At 34.1% G+C, this 22,458-nt stretch overlaps 2 protein-coding genes across 3 annotated transcripts; one reads left to right on the top strand and one right to left on the bottom strand.

Annotated features, from left to right (window-relative positions):
- Positions 1-256: 256 nt before the first annotated feature.
- On the bottom strand, positions 257-16,672 carry LOC133321487 (thioredoxin reductase 1, mitochondrial). Of its 2 annotated transcripts, none has more exons than XM_061530578.1 (6): positions 16,598-16,672; positions 2,893-3,110; positions 2,690-2,820; positions 2,382-2,611; positions 458-1,214; positions 257-395 (listed from the first exon to the last, which is right to left on the bottom strand). In XM_061530578.1, exons 1-6 carry the CDS (start codon positions 16,608-16,610, stop codon positions 266-268), a joined length of 1,479 nt encoding a protein of 492 aa, XP_061386562.1. In that variant the 5' UTR covers positions 16,611-16,672; the 3' UTR covers positions 257-265. The 2 variants fall into 2 exon arrangements, with proteins under 2 accessions (XP_061386562.1, XP_061386560.1); XM_061530576.1 differs by lacking the exon at positions 16,598-16,672 and adding an exon at positions 15,340-15,504.
- Positions 16,326-22,352, top strand: LOC133321488 (C-signal). Its single transcript, XM_061530579.1, has 3 exons — positions 16,326-16,457; positions 21,668-21,719; positions 21,785-22,352. Exons 1-3 carry the CDS (start codon positions 16,332-16,334, stop codon positions 22,348-22,350), a joined length of 744 nt encoding a protein of 247 aa, XP_061386563.1. The 5' UTR covers positions 16,326-16,331; the 3' UTR covers positions 22,351-22,352.
- The last annotated feature ends 106 nt before the right edge of the window (positions 22,353-22,458 follow it).

Genomic DNA, 22,458 nt, shown 5'->3' with positions numbered 1-22,458 from the left:
AACAAAAAATTATTTTCAAAATAATTTTAGAGAAAAATTAGACCAATATTGAAAAAGAAGAAATGAAATATAAACTGATGTGTTGTGACATTCAGTTCTACTGTGCTGTGGTGGTGGTGTGTGGGAGAGACATGTAAATGAAATTGAAAATTAAAAATATACAATTACTAGAGCACGCACGACGAACATTGAACGCTTCAGATGATTTTTTCGGTTACTACACAGATTAGGGTTACAAAAAAGAATGGTATTCTTGTTGTGTTGTTTAACTGCAGCAGGAGGCGGGAGTGGGATCCAAGCCAGAGCGTTTTGTAATGGCCAAGCGAGTAAATTCTTCAGCGGTGGTGGGATGAATACCAACAGTGTTCAAGAGGATTTTCATGGTAAGGCCAGATCTGGAAAAAGTAATCGATATTAATACAATTCTCAGGCATTTCGAAATTTCCTTCAAACTTACTTGACAGCAGCAGCAAAACCTTGAATAACTTCACCAGCAGAAGGACCCAAATAGTGAAGACCCAACACCTTTTGATCGCCACTACGTTCGGCCACAGCCTTAACATAACAATAACGTACCGACTTTTGTGGGATAAAGAATTCAGTGGGCTTGTAGAAGCCATGGAACACCTCAACATTATCTTCACCGTATTTCTTGATGGCATCTTCTTCAGCCATGCCGACACAACCATATTCCAAGGGAGAGAATACTGTGGTTGCCACATCCGAATAGTCCATGATTTGCTTGGAGCCAGCAAAGAGACGACGTGCCAATAAACGACCAGCATGTATGGCAACGGGGGTCAATTCGGGGCGACCATGAATAATATCACCAACGGCATAAATGTGTGGTACATTGGTTTGTTCAGCTTCGTTGACAGCGATCTTGTCACCCTTAACTTCGATGCCGGCGGCACCCAAATTCAAATCATCAACCAAACCTTTACGGCCGATGGCCCACAAAACGGTATCGTAGACATCACTGCCCTCCTCTTGGGTTTCAGTGTTAACGTATTTCACCAAGAGGCGACCATCTTCGGTCTTTTCCACAGACTTGGGAATGGTTTTGTGCAAGAAGGGAATGCCACGTTCAACCATGGAATCAGCAACCATATTGGCCATTTGTTGATCGAAACCACGCAAAACAATGGAACGTACCATGACGGTGGCATCATAGCCCAAACCCTTAAGGAAACCGGCACATTCGAGACCAATGTCTGGGGGAGGAAAATATTTAAAAAAAATATTATTTTTTTACATTCAATTTCTGAGTCCGTGTAGAAAATGGGAGATATGTGCAAAATCGTTTATGCATTAAAGATCGCTGGATGGTGCCTGTTGAAGGTCTTCTATTCATAGGAGGACTTTTATCCATATGAAAGATATAGAAAGTTTTCTGACCATAAGAAAAAAGATGATCTGCGGAAGATTTTATAATATAGAAGCCCTTTGAAAAATCTGTTCTCTAAGACCTGTAAAGTGTCTATCCTTTGAAAAAAATTGTATAATCTATAGAAGACCTGTGGAAGGCCATTAATTTATTAAAGGCATGTAGAAAGTCATTTATTTATAGAAAACTTGGAGGAAGTCTTCTTGAAAACTTGTAGAAGGAATTTTCTTTTATCCATACAAAAAGCTACAGGAAGTCTGCTGACCATAAAACTTATTTTTAAAAAAGGAGATCTGTGTTTTCTATCTATAGAAGATTTTTGGAAGTTCTCTAGAAGATCTGTCGAAGTTTTTTTCAATATCTATGAAGACTTTTGAAAGTTCTTCTCTAGATTTTCTTGTATTTATAGAAGCCCATATGTTCATAAAAGACCTGTGGAAGGACTTCCTCTTATAGTCATATATTTAAAGAAGACCTCCAAAAAAGACTTTTAACCATACGAAAGCTGCTGCTTATCCATAACAAATATTTATTGTTTTTAAAAGACTAGTGGAAGGACTTCTATCGAAAGTTTGTGGAAAGTATTTTATATAAGGAAAATAGACCTTTGGAAGTTTATCTAGTAGGACTTCTATAAAAATGTTGTGGAATGTATTTTATATAGAAAATAGACCTTTGAAAGTTTTTCTTTAAAAGGTATTTTATCCATAGAAGATCTGTCGATAGTCTTCTATATATAAAAAGCCCAAATACCCATAGCAGACTTGTTGGAGGCATTTCATCTATTGAACGTCGATTTTCTTTCTTTAGAAAAAAAATTTCTATCCATAGAAAAAAACTAAAAGAAATACTTTTATTTCTATCTATAAATGACTTGTTGAAGATCTTCCATTTAAAGAAGACCTTTAGAAGTATTTCAACCTCTAGAAGGCCATCACAAATTCTTCTGAAAGTGGTAGTAAAAATGATAATTTCTTCGTTTTCATTCACTTACATCCAGCGCCAACAACCAAAGTCTTGCCGGGTTCTTTATCCAAACTGAAGAGATCATCACTGGTGATGCCATATTCTACGGCACCGGGAATATCGGGATAACGTGGACGGCCACCAACAGCAATGACAACATTGCGAGCGGTCAAAGTGCGTTCCGAATTGTTCTTCAATTTGGCAACAACGGTATGGGGATCCTTGAATGAACCGGCACCATTGATATATTCAACTTTCCTGTAATAATAAAAGATTCAAAACAAAAATGAATTCCCTTTCTTAAAATAGAAAAAAAAACATCACTACACAACATACTTGTCACGCAAATCCACACGGGTAACCCAATTCACCGATTTAATGTGATTTTGTACAGCCTGTACCAAATTTTCCCATTTTGGTTTGATAGCTTCTTTGTTGGGAATTTCCCAGCCATAGGCAGTGGCTTCCTAAAATTGGGCAAAAAAAAAAGAATTATTTAATATTTGAAAAATAGTTTAAAAATCTTTTGCGAAGCTTACATGAATCGATTCACCCAACAAGGAGGCCTGATGCATCAATTTCTTGGGAATGCAACCAACATTCACACAAGTACCACCGATACCCCATTTGGTACCCAATGGTGTGGGCTTAACATAATCCAAACAGGCAACCTTGGCGCCATTAGCAACAGCTTCCTTGGCGCAAGCCAAACCACCGGAACCACCACCAATTACGACCAAATCGTAATCATATTCATCTGAAAAGGAAAAGAAAAAACAAAATTGGATCGATTAGCTAAATTGCCAAATTGATTTTGTTGGTCGGATGACAGAATGTATGGATGATTGAAGATTGGCGGATTTTTAAGAATATGTATTTAAAGACTAGAACAGCTATAACGGGGATAATTTATGTCGTATAAAAACGATTTTTTACAGAAAATATTTTAAGAACCGCCAATGTCTGAAGTTTTTAAAGAATAAATATTCTAGAAGCCAACAAAGCTATGATCTTGGAAATTTTAAGAATATTTTTCAAGGACCGCCATAGCCCCTCCAGATCGTGTATCGTGTTTGGACACATTTCGGGACGATTGGTCTACAACTATGTTCTATTCTTTTAATTCTAGGAGTCCATATAGAATGATGTAGCTAGTCGATCGGTATACAAAAAGGTGACTCGTCTAGGTCCAATATTTCATGGTGTTTCAAACTCTTTGGGCACACACACACACACATATTTATAATACTATCACAATTTAGTTGTACAGGTTATAAACATTCTTTGATCTGTAAATTTTCTGATTTAGCAACAACCTGTTTGAAAATTCGCGGAATATTAAAAACAAACAAAAACAACACATCACGAAATGAAATCATTAGAATTCATATTTGAATGACTAATTTACAAAAAAGAGAAGTGACACACCACAACAAAACACAATTATTTGAATTTAATAAATTGTTGTTTAAAATAAATTCGATATATATTTTTCTATATTTTTAATAATTACTTGTATCAATGATTTCTTTAGATTGAGGACGGCAACGGGACAAAACAATACCCATATTAAATATATAACTGCTATCTAATTAATTTTACGCTTTAAAAATATTGTTTTTTTCTACAGTTTCAAAAGCCGGAATACCACCACTTTCGATACGTCTAATTTCTATCAAATCAACAACAAACTACGACAACTACTGGCATTCAGCTGAACTCTGTTGCGCACGAATCTATTGAAAAAAAAAAAAACATTTCATTCTCTTCTCATGGTGTTTGCGAGCTGTGGCTCTGAAGCACATAAGTGCCCGGCGGTATGGAAAATAATTTACCATGTACTTGTTGTGGCGGGACGCGACAGATAAAAACACAAACTTGATGAAATCATCATCATCACCATCGTCGTATTTTGTTGGTTTGTTGTTTCGGTTGTTAATTATTTTGCTTGCCATGTTGATGTGATGGTTGGCGCAATTTTTTTCTTGGCCTAAAGAGAGATTTTTTTCTTTTTTTGTAATCTGGGCTATTAAAAGCAACAAAAAACTGTTTTTGGTTTGACTTTCTATTTCCTAGATTTCTTCTTGAACATGGAAAAAATTGAAAATGTCGAATGAAAGAGAGAAAGAGAGTTCGATCAGTTGATCGAACTGAACTGTTGTTTGCAAATAAAGGAGGGGATCAATGTTGCCACAAAGTTGGATGTTTCAGCAAATATTTTTTATTTATTTATTTTAATATAAACAATTTGTTATTTGTATTTCTAAATTCTCCCACGACAACCAAAACAATAGAGAACGGCTTTGGGCTAACTCTCACGCCAAAACCACGAATGCGAATAATAACAGACAAGAACAGGTTTTTGGCCAGCTGTTTTCTATAATAAAAATAATTTGTTATTTTTGTTATAACCAATTGTAATCGGTTATTGTACACATTCTTTGATATCTATATATTAATTCGGATCATATATTGAAGCTATAAAGATTACGAAAAATATATATATTGTTCCTCTAAGACCCTCAGAAACAAGGGATTAATTTGTTCTACTACCACGTGCTTCAAATGGAATTGAATGCATAGTGAATAGAATAGTAAATAAAATTTAAAAATAGCAAAAAAAAAAAAAACAATAACAATAACAACATTATTAAGGGAGGCCATAAATAATCGCACCTAATAAACATTAGTTATCAGGAAAGTTAAATTCGCAACGTGTCCGCACACTTAGTAATGTGTTGATAATCAATGATTTTCAAAATTGATAATAAGCAGAACAGAATTTTGTCGAAAGGCTATATAAAATATTGTCGATTCTCGATTTGATTTCCAAATAAAATCAATTATTTGTAGAGCAAATTAAAAACAAATTTTTTTTATTTTCAAAATCGAAAGAAAATTAGTAAAGCATCAGCCTAGTTGAAGCACAACGAAAGTAAGGAAATGATCAACGTCGGACGAGGTAGACTATGTTATGCCTTTTAGAAGAAAGCACGCTGCAAAAACTGAACAATTTTCGCGCCAAGCAGATGGAATAAAACATGAAATAAAAAAAGCGTAAGGGAACCCCACATTCTCGATTTTTTTATTTTTAAGATTTTAAATGGGCTGGTAAATGAATGCCAATGCATGTTAAGGTTTGTAACTTTGCACATACATATTTGAAGATTTAAAAAGGAAAAAAAAAATAATTTACAAAAAAAGTTTTTTGTTTTTTTTTTTTTGTGATTCAAGAAAAGTCCTTATTTTTGATGGCGGGCACGATAACTCCTCACTGGGACATCGGAATCCGAAAATTCCAACGGTGTTAGAAAGAGTACATGTCTGGCTCTCGTATGAACTAGGATTATTAACTTCGCTCTAAAATTAACAAAATGGTGGACCTCTGAAAAAATATTTTTGGAATATCGCCGATTTTTTACCAAAACCCAAGTTAAAAAATAAGGAAGATCTTCACCGATTGGCTTTATCCTTGTTCATACGCTAGCTATACACTCACAGAGAAACGTCCCAAAATTCGGAATCGATCGGATTATTAGTTTTTGAGTTATCGTGCCCGCCATTCGCAAAAACGCTGTTTGGAGAAAAATGCGTTTTAAGTTTGAGAAGCCCTCTTGCCGTCAATTAATGCTAGCACAATAAATCGGCTATATCTTCAAAAATTTTTGATATTTTCACTTGAAAATTTATAGGGACATTCTTGAATTAGTATAGGTTCGAATTGAATCAAAATACAAAATTAAATAATTTTGTGAACAGGTCGATTGCCGTAATGATGTATCAAACATTAAGAAGAAATAATAGGGGTCTTTATACAGCCCACTTCCCAAACTCTCAGCCTTATGGCCAATGAGGGTATATACACTTTGATACGGTGAAAATGTGCCTCATCGAAATATTGGTTTTAGACATCATTTTTCTTTGTACCAAATCCGTTTCAAAAAATTTGGAGTTGATTTAGACATGCCCGTCCGTCCGCTTGTCTGGTTCGATAACTCTCGAACTTTGCACATTTAATGTTTCTTCCAAACTTAGTTTATGTTCGATGATGGGGAATATCGGTCCACTCCTTCTGGTACCTCGCCCACAAAATGGTCAAAATTATGCTAAACATTACCATTATAATAACATGCAAACGGACTATTCGATTTTAACGAAACTTTGTACAACCTATTATCTTTATCAAGCCTAGATCAAGTAGGAATATGGGACCCATTGGTCCACTCCTTCGTACATCCCCCACAGATGGTCAAAATTTTCAATATTTATAAATCCAATATCAGGGTAATGGAATGTCCAATTTGAACCAAACTTTGTACAATCTATGATCTTAACAAAGCCTAGATCATATAGGAAGATGTTACCCATTGGTCCACTCCTTCTGGTACCTCCCTCACAAATGGTCAAAATGTTCAATATTATTAAATCTAATATCAGGCGAAAGGAATGTCCAATTAGAACCAAACTTTGCTCAAGATATTGTATTTACTAAGCCTAGATCAAGTTGGAAGATGGGACCCATAGGTCCACTTCTTCTGATACCTCCCCCACAGAGGGTCGAAATTTTCTATATTTATAAATCCATAGGGTGAGGGCAGCTATATACGGTCGGCAACACCGACTGACACTTGTTTACTTGTTTGTCAATTAGTCTATACGGATTTGAGCTAGGTGCAGGAACTCATAATTATGTAAAAAGAAAGAATAAGAAGCTATAATTATTAGGAGGAAGGTGGGAATAGTTTCGATGGCTATTGAAATTGGACAGAAAAAGTGAACAGCCGCTAGTCTGTGCCGTCTGTAGGCCAGAAATGGACAACGACACAGGAGATGCTCAATTGTATCCGTCTCCTCCTCGTAAGCACAGAGTCTGCAGTAATCAGTAACACCATGGTCCCATTTACTGGTAAAGGCCCTCATATTGCACTGACCAGCTTGTTCTCTTGGTTGACAGAATCGGGCAGATAGATCTTGACGCATTGCACCTAGGTTCGTTTTGCCAAAGTTCATTGGCTCGTTCGTCGAAGAACGCCTCAAAGTTCCGAAAAAGATGACAAATGGATGGTTTGGTTGAGCAATCGATTGCTAGATCTGTAGATTGAGATCCTTGTCTAGCTTATTCGTCTGCTTTTTCATTACCCGTGATGTCACGGTGTCCAGGTACCCAACACAGCCGATAGCTGTGAGTGTTTTCAAAACTGCTATACAGTCGAGGACTACCTCACATTCGATAAAACAGGATTTGAAGGCTTTAAGAGCCACCTGACTATCCACAAAGATAGTTCAACGATATCTGCATCCAGACTTTTTATCAATTCCGCTGCCTTCCAAATAGCGAAGATACAGTTTGTAGATAAACTCAAGGCCTAGCCTTTCACAGTAGACGCCAGCCCCTGTACATTCTTCCATATTGTATCCGTCTGTATAAAAATCCAGACCCGTCCAGAGGAGGGTTGCTGCGGTTCCAGTCTCTCTACTACTCTCTACTAGAGATAACGACATCTTCTATATCGTCAAATTTCAGTACTGGTGATATAAAGTCGATTAATTTTACGAGTTGGTCCAAAGTCATACCTAATTCCTTCAGGATACATCAATGTCCAAAGGTACAATTTCGCCATAGATTTGTTTCATTCAGCCTTAGGGCTCTACGCGCTATCTGCCACTTAATGCTGAGACACATAGGCCTTAAGTTCAGCATTGCGTTAAGAGCTGCTAGTGGGGTGTTTCTCGTGGATTGTGCAAAGTTTGATTAAAATCGGACATTCCATTCGCTTGATATTGCATTTACAAATATTGAAAATGTTGGCCATTTGTGAGGGAGGTACTAAAAGGGGTGGACCAAAGGGTACCATCTTCAGACTTGATCTGTACTTCGTAATGATAATAGCCTACTATTGGATTTCTAAATATTGACAATTTTGACTATTTGTGGGGAGATACCGGAAGGAGTGGACCGATGGGTCCCATCTTGAATCTGATCTATGCTTTGTACATATGTTTGTTACAGGAAAAAGGAAACGAGATAGACACAATTTTCCTGTTGAATAAACAAAGTACAGGTCGCATTTGTCATAAAAATTGGATAAATTTGGCACAGCACATTTATTTGGTCTTAGGACAACCCCAATAGAAAATGGTTTTATATAGAGGCTATGCCTAAACGCGGGCCGATATAGTCATCTTCGAATCTGACCTACTAGTTTTTTTTATCTCGATATCCTCCAAAGGAAGAATGATTACAACAGATGGATAAATCGGATATAATTCGTCTTACAATTCCAAACTATGCAGGGTATAAACGGACAATTTGTAGTAAAGCGTATCCCCCATACTATTGCGGAATACGGGTATATGGAGGTAACCCCAAAAGCCGAACAAATCAGTTAAATATTTTAATACATACCCCTAAAAGGGGGCGAATATTAATAATTTTTGGTAGGAAGATTTGTTACCATATACGACTACAAAATACCAAATTACAGGCAATTCTGTTGAAAACCGCGATCAAGACCCCAAAATACTGAAAATATCCGAAAAATAGATCTATGGATATATATATATATATATATATATATAGGGGAGAGGAGGGCACCTTTGAACGTGGGGCACCTTTGAACAGCGCTCATAAAATCTTTGTTTAATATTTTTCCGACCCGCAACCACATTTTTGTATATGGAATCTTGTTCTCTATATGCATAAAACACTTTGGCTTGCTTTTTCAGTTGTCGAAAAATTGTGCATGGGTGACCATGTTTTCTCAGTGTCATTGTAAACTTTTATTCATTTGGTTGTAAGGGCGCAGGAAGAATTCTGTGATAGTTTTCTTTCGCCAAACAAATTTTTTGCATTCCAACAATCATTTCAAACATAACTAATGTAATTTCTTTCATATATATTTATTACAAAAAAAGTTATTTTAAATTTCCGTAAAATGCCATGGGTGGGGCACACCTTTGAACATGCCCATTAAACTCGAGTAAATAAAGAAGTTTTTAACTTTTGGCTTCGATTTCTCAAAATTTCAAAGGTTACATATGTACCTATTAGTTAAAATTTATAAGAAACCAAAAATTATAAAATAAAAAATCTATAAGGCTTGAAAGCAAAAAGTGTTCAAAGGTGCCCCCCTCTCCCCTATATTTTTGTGGATAGATTTGGTACCTATTAAGAACTCAAAATACTAAATTACAGCCAATTCGTTGGAAAAAATACTAATAAGAACCCAATGTACCGAATTTCTGCGGATTATGTTAAAAACGCGCTCAAGAACCCCAAAGTACCGAAAATTGCGGGGTACCCTTATATGGGAGCTATTACTAAACGGTCCGATATAGCCCATCTTGGAACTTGACCTGCCTGTAAACAAAAGACGACTCTATGTAACATTCTGGCGATCTATCTCAATTCGTTTAGAGGCTAGAGCGATTACATCAGACAGACGGACATGGCTAAATCGTCATAAAATTTTACGCTGATCAAGAATATATATACATTATAGGGTCGGAAAAGTATGAGATGAGTTACAAACAGAAAAACAAAATTTATATATCCTCCATACTATGGTGAAGGGCATAAAAACCAACAACTTTAAATTTTGAAACCCGGATCCAATATTACTCTCGCGTTCTATTTACATCGACCAGAAAGAGAAAGTTAGGAACAAAGTTTTAAAATTTCCGGCTGACACCTTTTGCGATCAGATATTGAGAGTATTCTTGAAAGAATTCAAGTAAAAACCCCTAAGGCGGCGAAAACTGCAAACACACGAAATAGTTTATTAGAATAATTTATTCAAAACAATAAATCCTTTTTGCCAGTAATGTAATTAACATTGTGTGTTGTGTACATAAACGACAAAATCAAAATATTTTTATTACCAGTCATTAAAAGTACTCCCGCATTTTGTTTAGTCATTTAGAGGAATAACAAAAGCAAATCTTTTTTTTACATTAAGACCTCTGGAAAGAGTGATAGGTAATCATAACCGTGTATATTAAACACTAATTTACCATATATTATGGCGAAGTTGTTAAAAATGTGTCAATTTGACAAAGTGACATTTTAATTGGCGATTTCTCTGCTCTGTCCTTGCGTGATTCATAAAACATTCCAGAACTATTTTACAACTCGCCAACAACTGTTAACAATTAAAGTAATTACAAATCTCATTTTCAATTCAAATTATTTTTAGAATTTTTTAATTTCTTTTCTCTTTATGGGATTTAATTATACGAAAAATACAAAATAAACATTGGCAAATGAATTAAACGTCTACCCTCCACTGACGTCATTATTTTGAAGCTTAATGTGAAATATAAAAAAAGTCATCATCATTGCATTTGCAATAGCTCAAATTTCGTCATAAAATGGGAAAAAATAAAATCACAATAATAACAACAAACAAAAACAGAAATCCACTAGACAATTAAATAACAAAGATAATATTCTGTCGTAGAGGAGGGGGGCAATGAGTATTGGCAACCACCAGTCATCATTATCTTTAGAATGACAAAGCAAATAATAAATCTATTAAAAAAACAACAACAACAACTGAATGAATGAATTAAATAAACATACGGAAAATGATGAGGGTTGAGATAGAAATGCAGTTGCAGTTGTGGTGTAATTTCCTAGCCAAATGGAAATATAATACACTGTGTGTATGTGCAGGGTACTATATAATAATTGACAGGTCTAATGAAGTACAGATAAAAACCAGCACATACCCTGCTCCTCCTCCTGTTCCACTTGACCATTTTCAACTTCCTCCTGCTCTTCTTCCTCTTGCTGTTGTCCACCATTCAATTCATTGTCACTCATATTTTCGTTTTGCCTTAGACGTATATCAATATAATCAGATTTATAAACCGAACGACGATTATCTTGAAGATTTCTAGCTTCGGAAGCAGGTAAAAATACAAAATAATTCATGTATTTACACGAGAAAAATTGAAAAAAAACTAATGTCCTGCAATTCTTACTTCTTGAAGGTTCAAAAGAAAACTGGTGCCAAGGCGAGCGAAATGATTTCTTGAAATCTAAATCCTTGTGGCAAAGGAGCACACACACTCAATAATTTACACGCAAATGTACTACAACACTTGATGTATAATATTGTTTTGACCTAGAAATGTTAACTACAATTAATGCAAGTAGCTTTCAACAGTGATGACGATGATGATTATTATACATTGTTCCTTTGGGAACAAGAATAACAACACAATTTAAAACGCATCAATGACACCTATAATTCTTTTTTTAGATAAGCAAACACAAGGGGGAAGGAAGGAGAAATGTTAAAAAAATCAATATTGCCCTCCTTCTCCTTTTTAGTTTATCACCAGATTTATTTTGTTATTGCTTGTCGGCTTAAAGCTTTCCTAAAAACCTCTTTCATTACTGAGATATAATCGAAATCAGTATGTGGACACAATACAAACGCCTTTTTGTTGTCCTACTTTTTTCCGTTCCGTTTGTCGTTGTTCACTTTTACAACCCACTTCCGCATAATTTTTTTCAAATACGAATGGGTTTCCTTTAGCAGCTGTTCTGCTTGGTGACAGTGGAGTTTTTTTTCGTAATATATCACCATGACTACTCTTCAAGGATACGCTTCAGGATAGAGTTGCAATGTTCATAGGTAATGCAATAAAGTAACCGATTCAATTTGGAAGAAAATAAAAAAACAGTACATTTTACAAACACATAGGTTGAAAAGTTCTGCAAAGACCCTCAGTGCAAATTTTCTTCGAGCACCCTTTTACATTAACATGATCACGGATAGCCACTCCTCCTATAATGACAAAAGACGATTTGGGATATGTCGAACTATTTACACCATTACAGTAAATTAGATTGAAAACTTATCCAAGGTCCTACATTTGCCGAGTATCAGAGGAAACGTTAAATGAGGATTGTATATAGAAGTGGAACGTGATTGTTTACATTTGGGTAAGAAGATTCTCCATATAGTGAGAAACCACATCACAATACTAACTTAGGTTAGGTTTGGGGATGTACAGTCACTTATGTGGCTGCAGCACTCTGAGACCGTCAGGTTCATTGTGAAGAGGGAGATAAAGAGAGATGAGAAGCTTACAAAGTTTCACAACCACTTTAGATTTCTAATTATGTTGTAGATTAGAGCAGGTTCAGTTGTTGAGAAGAAGCTACGACTCGGTGGAAAATGAGCACCCACTAGTCTGTGCCACCTGTAAGCCAGGGCTGGACAATGATATAGGAGATGCTCGTGTCTCCGTTTCCTCCTCGTCAAAGCAGATTCTGCAGTAATCAATTGCATCATGAGCCCATTTACTAGTAAAGGCCCTGATATTGCAATGACCAGTAATGACTCCTGTCATTACTCTTATTTCAGCTTTGCTCAGGTTCAGCAGTGATTGTGTCTTTTTGGTAGACAGAATCGGCAAAATGGATCTTCACACATTGCACCTAGGTTCGTTGTGCCAAAGTTCATAGGCTCTTTCGTCGAAGAACGCCTCAAAGCTAATTCGTCTGTTCTTTCATTACCCAAGATGTTACGGTTTCCTGGTACCCAACACAGCCGATAGCTGCAAGTCAGTTCTTCCAAAGCTGCTCTACACTTGAGGACGATCTCAGACAGGATTTGATGGCTTTAAGAGCCGATTGACTATCCACGAAGATAGTCTCCGGTTCAACCAGACTTTTTATCAATTCCGCTACCTTTCAAATAGCTAAGCATGGAAAACACTACAGTTGCTATCCAGCTTGTGGGTAAGCTCAAGGCGTAGCCTTTCACAGTAGACGCAAGCCCCTGTAGCTTCTTCCATCTTGGATCCGTCTGTATAGAAAGCCAAACCAAAGTCCAAAGGAGGGTTACTCCTGTTCCAGTTATCTCTACTAGGAATAACGACATCTACATCGTCAAATCTCAGGACAATACTAAATTACAGCCAATTAGTTTGACAACTTGTCCAAAATCCTAAACGATCCTAAACCGACCGATAGTGAAAAAAAAATAATAATAAAAGTATTCTTCACATTAAAAAACTTGTCCACTATGGTCTATTTAGATAATAATTGGTTGTTGTTGTAGCAGGCCTATTGACAATAGACTGAGGTGACAGACGTTGGCCGAGTAAGACTCAGCTCTTTTCGGATCGTAGTCCCCTCTGTCGTGGAAACGAGAAAAAATATTTGGTAGGGAGATTTGCTACTCAACATACCAAATTATAGCCATGTCCAAAATTCTGTCAACAATTGGGGCATACCTTTCAGTGGCATCCTTTAACTCAAGAGGAACCAATATTTATATAGTTTGGAAACTGGAAAGAAATGTTGATATTTTTAGGGAGGCTACAAGAAGATTCGGCAAAATCTTTGGAATTGGCCAAGGTTTATTAAAAATATATAACGTAACAAGTTTCCATCAATTCGAATGCGATAGCATACTTAAAAAAATTGCCTCAGTTCGTCACCCCAATTTTTTATATTTGAAAAAAAGTGTATCAAACTGTAAAATGTACATCAAACTGAACAATTTTTAAAATCACTTTTATGTAACATACATGCTTAGTAATTCGACATTCAATAACTGAACAAATAAAATATAATATTGTATCGGATTGCATTCGATATTGTGATTTGCAATGTAATTAAACTGTAAATGATTAGATTGTAGTGTTACACAAAGTTCTGACAAGTATTGCGATTGTTTTAGATATGCTATTTAATTATATCGTCTAGTAAGAACAAACTAATCAACGATATGTTGGTAAAAAATTAGATATTTGCGATGTGATTTGATCAAATAATCGGGAAATATGAAATTCTTCGAAAAAATGGAAGAAGTCCATTTGTAGTCTCTGATTGTAAACACTTTTTTCCTTGACGAGGTCCATACTTTAACAGACAGACCATGAACCTCTAATGCGTGGTTATTAGGACCCCAACCACGCATTAGAGGTTCATTTTTATTTTTGAATAAGACCATACCTTCGAAAAGACGCCAACGCCAAAAACGTGATAGAATCTCTTTTCAAATAGAAAAAATAGAAAAATCCTCCAACCGGAGGATGTCAATTCCGGCTACGCAACAGAATCTTTGGTTTAATGAAAAATTCAGATCTTTGAAAATTGGTTAAACGGGAAGTTGGAACTTGTACGTAATCATGATATCAGACTCTTCAAAATGTTTCCTATATTAATTTTAATGGAAAATACATTGGCCCCTAAATTTTAGAGGCCCATCACAAAAAGTTTGAACTTCCACAAGAGAAAGAAAACATAATTAGAAAATCGAGTGCTACTTTAAATCGCTATCAGTTTTTAAACATGATTGAAGCCAAAAAAAAAAATAGTTTGTTGTGACCAGGATCCCGACGAATATATGACGTATAAACAGACTCGCAACCAATCCATAATTTGATTTCTTTCCAAATTTGTTACTTCTCCTTCGTTTCTAGTCACTTCATATGTTTCCCCAATATAAAACACTGTGTTCTAATATACCCATATGTGATTTGCATTAAACAGCTGATTATTGAATACTGTCAAATAGAGAAGAGTGGGTTGTGGAATTTGCCATCTATTTACTCTTTCTTTCTATAAGAATAACAATAACAACAAAATAGCTACACATGCCTTTGATTATGGCCGAATTGAAATGATAACAAAAGGAAACGGCTTAAAAAGATTTAAATAAATGTCAAAGAACATTAAACGCAAGTGAGGTTAGAAAGGTAAATAAAATATAAAAACAAAAACAACAACAACAACAACTAAAATTCCCTTTCAACTGATTTGGTAAATAACAACAAAAATAAAAGAATGCCCAACAGTCATGACGTTGCAAAAAAAAAAAACAAAAACCCGAACAAACCAAAAATTAAAAGACAATTTTGTGAAATGTTTGTAAAATATTCCATTATGTTGTTATATAACCTTGATAACGGGCCAAAGGGACACACATTTGGGGTTTTCTTTTTCAAAATGAAATACTCACGGGATCCTGCTGCTTGTTGGCTCATATTTCTTTGTTGACGTAAATTTGTGACAATTGACCTTCTACTTTCGGCGGCGGCAAAACCGTTGTTGCTACTAACAATCGATAATCGTGTGGAACGTACAAGTGTCACAGCAATCCGTGAATTCCAAATGGTAAACATTGAGAGTTGTTTCTGTTGTTGTTGTCGCAAACTTTAATTGAGATTATTTTCCGTATTTTCTTTTAAATGAATAATTTAAACAAAAATGGAATTTCGCAATATCGTTTCGCCTTTACACTTAAAATTAAAATGATGAACACAAAAAGTAGAATGTGAGAGAAAGAGAGAAGTGCAAAAGACTTTGACAATTGACAGAAGGCAGGCGGCATTCAGTTCATTGGAAGTCGGCTTGGAAGTTTTGACAAGACATGAAAAGGAGAGAGCGATGGAGAACAACATTTATGAGAGCAAGGGGAGAGAGGAGCCGAAATTAAATTGACTATTGGAATTTTGCACAAAATAAGGAGAACAGAATGAGAGCATAAAAGAGATTGTGCAAACAAAAAAAAAGCAACAATTGTTAAGAAATAAAAAATTAATGATTGAATTGAAACTTGTTCTTTTTTCGCCAATTATCATTTCATTCATTCATTACTGATTCTGCCATATAGAAAGTGAGTAGCCAGCCACAGCAAACGTATTGAAGGTGGAATATAATATAATAAGAATAATGTCAATATTAAAAAATAAATAATTGGCAAAATGGTTTTTTGCCATTTTTTATAATTTATTTTTTATCTTTATGACACACTCAGCTGATACTGAACGACGATTTTGATTAGTAATCTTTATTTCGTTTTGTTATGTATTTTCTAGATTAGTCTCTTGGCGGAAATTGGCCGGCGAAATAACATAGTGATTAGATATTTTGTTGTCGTGATCAACGTCCAAACACCTCTAACTACCTACTCCACACACTCGAGTCTACATCACTTGGCAGAACACGGAAATGAATTCCATATTAATAACGGGATGCAATCGTGGCCTTGGTTTGGGTCTTGTAAAGGCTTTGGTCAATTTGCCCAAACCACCAAAACATGTCATTGCCACATGCCGTAATAAGGAGCAAGCCAAGGTAAGTCAGCCATCCATCAAACATTTATTTTATAATTATACAAAAACTGCAATCCATCTTCATGACAGAATGGTGGTATTAATGTTAAAAAAAAAACATCTATTCTTTTTTATTTAAATATTGTTGCTGGTGGTACTTACTTATGGGTGCCATTTTAAATATATCAATATCCCGCAAACCAATGCAAATGCCAAAAACAACGATGAACACAGATAATAGTTTCGATAGGAAAATTTTAATTAACTTTTTTCTGTTGTTGTTTGATTGTATGTGTAATTATTTGTCACTAATTACTTTATGTTAAGTACTTGAGAAACAAGATTTTTTTGTTCCCTTCTTCTATTTTTTTCAATGTAAGAAATATGAAATCAAGCGCGCCGCGTTAAACAATGTTCGTCTAGAAACGAGAAAACTGTGAAATGAAATAAAGCCGCTTATATTTATTGTAATAGTTTTTATCTGCTCTCTTGCTGTTTTCTTGTTTCTTCTTTTTGCAAATTGAGTGCCGCCACAAACTCTCTCCCCCCTCTTTTTCAGTTTTTTTTTTTTTTTTGGTATTGGAAGAAATGTCATTTGTCTTATTGGAAAAAATACACAGAGTTGTAGTTTTATTTAGCAATCAAACGAAATTGACAAATTTCCAATAATATAAATCAAAAATTTTCCTCTGTCCTTTTAATACTGATATTATTGTAAAATCATCATGACATGCATAAATACTTTATTATTAATTTTTTGGTTCTAAAAATTCGTTATCTCTCTTCTATTTTTAAATGTCAATCGTCATGTACACGACTACAATAGTACAGAGTTCTGTGTATGATGAGGTGAATAACGCCGTTAAAACAATGTTGTGACGTATAGCGTCAATTAAACGCATTTGCCGCCACCGTCTTTTTAAAAGACCGCCAAAAATGTCAACGGCGCTTTAAGAGGTTAGGGCCACTTATTGAGCAGAAAAATAAACATTTTTTATGATTTTTTTTACAAGAAAATTTGGTATATTTTTAGAAGAAACGAATTAATCGTTTAGCATATATTTTTGTGGGATTATTAAGAACCTTATTATCTTGTTCTTAATCAAAACGGATTTAAAACATAATCATTAAACAAACAAAAATGCATTAAATTAAGACGATCAGATATTGAAAATGAAAATAGATGACAAAAAGAAAAAAGTATATTTTTAATAAAAATAATAGTCTGTTCACGAACTGCAAGAATCTACTACATTCGTCTTCGGACGGCTCACAAAAAAGCCGATTTAAAGAGTTAATCACGCTTTCGCTTAACTCGCCACGTGTTTTATTATCGAACTAACGAAAAAATAAGAAAATCTCGTTTATATCGCGCGTATGGTTTATGGTCTTATACCTTCTATTCTATTAGAAAGTGGACTAGCTAGAGGACTAACTGCCTCCAGTTTTAAAGAGATACACAAAAAGAATCTACTAATTTTTACTACGATATCATTTTTTTTCCTTTTTGATATCGAACAAAATAGTAAAAACTATTAGATTCTTGCAGTACGGGAACATACCAAGTATGTGTAAAACGTCAAAAAAGTTAATTACGACCGTGACAAATTTTTGGTCCTAAGTGAATAATCTTGGGATCTTTATTTAAGGAACATAGCAAAGAAGTAGACCTATGTCGATTATGTTTTCCAAGCATATTTTGCAATACATAGGCCTGAAGAAATACCTTTACCTTTGAAGCCAAATTTATTTAAATGTTTTTTTATTTCTGGAACCCAAAATATCAAACTACATCCAATTCGGTTACAAAGCGTTTCCAGGAACCAAAATTTGATATTTAATATTTTTTTATGAAAATTTATTACCCAATTAAAAGAATAATTCGGTAAAAAAAATATGTCTAAACATTCCGAAAATACTTTTTCTAAATATTTCATTGAAATTTTATAAAATATATTAATTTATTTTAATTTCCAAAAATAAATATTTATCAAAGTTTTAAAAATATAGATGACACATAGAAATAGATGACAAATAGATGACATAAATTTTATAAATGACACCCAGTTAAAATAGATGATTGTACACAAAAAAAGAGGACGTATGGTCTCCTTATTTAAGGGGACCCCCCATTCTCGGGGTCAAGAATGTCCCTACAAAATTTCAAGAGAAAATCTTAAGAACTCTTGAAGATATAGCCGATTTATTGTGTCAGCATCAAGTGACGGCTAAAGGGCTTCTCAAACTTTAAACGCGTTTTTCTCTTTTGTGAACGGCGGGCACGATAACCCAAAAACTAATGACCCAATCGTTTCCAAATATTTACACGTTTCTCTGTGAGTGTATAGCTATCGTATGAACTAGGATAAAGCCAATCGTTGAAGATCTTCCTTATTTTTTAACTTGGTTTTTGGTAAAAAATCGCCGATTTTCCAAAAATATTTTTTCAAAGGTCCGCTTTTTTGTTAATTTTAGAGCGAAGTCAACAATCCTACTTCATTCGAGAGTCAAACATCGTGGCCAAAATACCGTTTTGCCATATTGTAATTTTAGGTGTAAAGTGTGTTGCCACATTGTAATTATTTTTTAATTTTTTTCAATACACATTTTTTATTTATTGATTTGTTTTTTAAATTGTTACTTTTTATTGTCATTTAAAATATAGCATTTCCAGATTAAATGAAACCTTTTACAAATTAAATGAAACCTTTTCCAAATTAAATGAAACCTTTTCCAAATTAAATGAAACCTTTTCCAAATTAAATGAAACCTTTTCCAATTGAAATGAAACCTTTTCCAATTGAAATGAAACCTTTTACAAATAGAATGAAACTTTTTCCAAATTAAATGAAACCTTTATTCTTATCCAAGGAAATATAATATTTCCAGTAATTTTAAATCAATATTTGAAAATTAAATCAAAGAATATTAACAACAATAGTTGTATGGCTATGTAATTAACACAAATATTCTTTAATTCGGTGTGATTTTATTTTATATCTTTACTAAATAAAACTAAAAAAATAGTAATACAAACTGGGGTATTTCTTGACAAGATAACTGCTTATCTTAATGAAGAGGTTCCCGACTTGCATGTCCATAACGTAGTTAGAATTATCTTGCCGAGTAAGCTGTTGATATTTCGCTATTACATCAACAATGTTATGTTCCATTGAAACGTCACACAGCTCAGCTTTTGTACATAATTTTATTTTTAAAAATGCGGTAAGAATTTAAGGTCGCATCTTTTGGATTCGATCAAATTTTTTATGTCATGTCGCTTGTGTATTTGAGCGTTATCGATTATCTAGAACGAATTTTCCAACTCTGGATTGACTTCCTCCAAAAGAGTTTATATAAATAATTTAAATCTGTCTACATTGACACTGGAATTAGAAATGATTGTGTGATTGGGGTATCCCCAATATCCATTGATCGTTGTTGGGGTATCCATTTTGTAAAGTCTTGAGCATATTTTTGTCTCAAGCCTAATGTTCTGGAGTCATTCATTCGTTCTATTTCACTGGAGGCCATCTTCAACGTAATTTTTAATTTCCGTAATCCATTTTCTATGGAGCTTGTGGAAATATTTATATCATTTTCTCTCAACAGTTTAGTTTTTATTGCTTTGAGGGTAATTCATAATAAAATAATTGAGGGTTGACTTTCTAGATATAACTCGATCAGACTTAAAACTTGTGGTGTCAAAAATTTAGTTCTATTTCCTCCACGCTTATTTTCCTTCCAGAATTTCTTTTTGTATCTTCTTATTAATGCTTGTGCTGAATTTATTTTTATGCAGGTTAAATTTGCAGTCTCGGAAATTGTTCTACACTCTTCAAACAATTTACATAATAAAAATTTCATGTCTTTTATTATTTTGTTATACTGACCCAATTTGTTTCGGGGTCTTGTAGATGTAGCTTCGGTAGGTTCTGGAGCATTTCCATTTGCAATACTTGGCGAGGTTATATATTCTTCTTCAGATTCCCAATTATCAGAGGTTCCCGAGCTAAAATCAGGTTAGCTCATAATTATTTAATTGTGTATGGCTACCTATACAAAACACTACTAAATGAATGACTCCAGAACATTAGGCTTGAGACAAAAATATGCTCAAGACTTTACAAAATGGATACCCCAACAACGATCAATGGATATTGGGGATACCCCAATCACACAATCATTTCTAATTCCAGTGTCAATGCAGACAGATTTAAATTATTTATAGAAACTCTTTTGGAGGAAATCAATCCAGAGTTGGAAAATTCGTTCTAGATATTCGATAACGCTCAAATACACAAGCGACATGACATAAAAAATTTGATCGAATCCAAAAGATGCAACCTTAAATTCTTACCGCATTTTTAAAAATAAAATTATGTACAAAAGCTGAGCTGTGTGACGTTTCAATGGAACATAACATTGTTGATGTAATCGAGCGAAGTATTCAACAGCTTACTCGACAAGATAATTCTAACTAAGTTATGGACATGCAAGTCGGGAACCTCTTCATTAAGATAAGCAGTTACCTTGTCAAGAAATACCCCAGTTGGTTTACTATTTTTTTAGTTTTATTTAGTAAAGATATAAAATAAAATCACACCGAATTAAAGAATATTTATGTTAATTACATAGCCATACAACTATAGTTGTTAATATTCTTTGATTTAATTTTCAAATATTGATTTAAAATTACTGGAAATATTATATTTCCTTGGATAAGAATAAAGGTTTCATTTAATTTGGAAAAAGTTTCATTCTATTTGTAAAAGGTTTCATTTCAATTGGAAAAGGTTTCAATTCAATTGGAAAATGTTTCATTTAATTTGGAAAAGGTTTCATTTAATATGGAAAAGGTTTCATTTAATTTGGAAAAAGTTTCATTTAATTTGTAAAAGGTTTCATTTGATCTGGAAATGCTATATATAACAATAACAGCGTTGTAATTAAAAGATAATAAATTGAAGTTTGAAAATATGTTGTATGTTGCCAACGGCATGTGAAACAGCTGTTTATTACGAATTACAAAAATATTGACAAATATTTAAATGATTGAAATGGCTAGTATTTTTGTTATTCGAATTTGTGTTTTTACCGTTTTTTCATGTTTGTGTTAAAAAGTGAATAAGTTCTCACATGTGTATATTTCCCTTTTGAGTTTTATTTTTCAAATTTAAAAAAAATCCTTGGCCAAAGAGAAAATTGTTGATATAAAAATTCTTTTTGCAGGAATTGCAAGATTTGGCATGTGCAAATTCAAATCTTCATATTATGGAAATTGGTAAGTACAAATCGAATACACTATTTTCAACTATATATTTTAATTGTTTTCAACTGCTATTCTAGATTTGCGTAACTTTAATTTATACGATAAATTTGTCCAACAAATCGATGAAATTACCTCGGCTAAAGGTTTAAATGTCCTCTTCAATAATGCTGGAATTTCACCGAAATCAACACGGATTAATATGACCAATGCCGATGATATTATAAATACACTGCACACGAATACTGTGGTACCAATTATGTTGGCCAAAGCCTGTCTGCCACTACTGAAGAAGGCTTCGAAAGCTAATGAGTCTTTAGATTTGGGTGTACAACGTGCCGCCATCATAAATATGAGTTCTATGTTGGGTTCAATGGAATTGAACGAGACCGGTGGCCTATATGCCTATCGTACATCCAAGGCGGCTCTGAATGCTGCCACAAAATCTTTAAGTATTGATTTATTTCCGCATAAAATTCTATGTGTTGCCTTACATCCTGGTTGGGTACGCACAGAAATGGGTGGTAAAAACGCTCCGCTGGAAGTTGAACCAACAACAGCGGAAATTATCGATACTGTAATGAAATTTAATGCCACACACAATGGCGGTTTCTATCAGCACGATGGTAAGAAATTACCATGGTAAAGAGTGGGTTTTCGTTGGCGGTATTATTTAGTATTTTAAGTTGAAAAAAACTTGATCTTTTTGTTGAATTATATATATATATATTAAAAATTGTAACGAATTTAGAAA

The sequence above is a fragment of the Musca vetustissima genome, unplaced genomic scaffold (assembly GCF_032173495.1).
Source record: "Musca vetustissima isolate MV318-11 ecotype Yass unplaced genomic scaffold, APGP_CSIRO_Mvet_v1 utg18775, whole genome shotgun sequence".
Taxonomy (NCBI): Eukaryota; Metazoa; Arthropoda; class Insecta; order Diptera; family Muscidae; genus Musca; species Musca vetustissima.
This window is presented reverse-complemented; position numbering and strand designations above follow the sequence as displayed.

Excerpts from the sequence above, each read along its gene's own strand:
- LOC133321487 (XM_061530576.1), bottom strand. The coding sequence starts at position 15,502 with ATGTTTACCATTTGGAATTCACGGATTGCTGTGACACTTGTACGTTCC. Across the intron at positions 3,111-15,339 it reads CCAACAAGCAGCAGGATCCC|ATGAATATGATTACGATTTG; the intron begins GTGAGTATTTCA and ends TTTCCTTTTCAG. Across the intron at positions 396-457 it reads GGTTTTGCTGCTGCTGTCAA|ATCTGGCCTTACCATGAAAA; the intron begins GTAAGTTTGAAG and ends TACTTTTTCCAG.
- LOC133321488 (XM_061530579.1), top strand. The coding sequence starts at position 16,332 with ATGAATTCCATATTAATAACGGGATGCAATCGTGGCCTTGGTTTGGGT. Across the intron at positions 16,458-21,667 it reads GTAATAAGGAGCAAGCCAAG|GAATTGCAAGATTTGGCATG; the intron begins GTAAGTCAGCCA and ends TTCTTTTTGCAG. Across the intron at positions 21,720-21,784 it reads TCTTCATATTATGGAAATTG|ATTTGCGTAACTTTAATTTA; the intron begins GTAAGTACAAAT and ends CTGCTATTCTAG.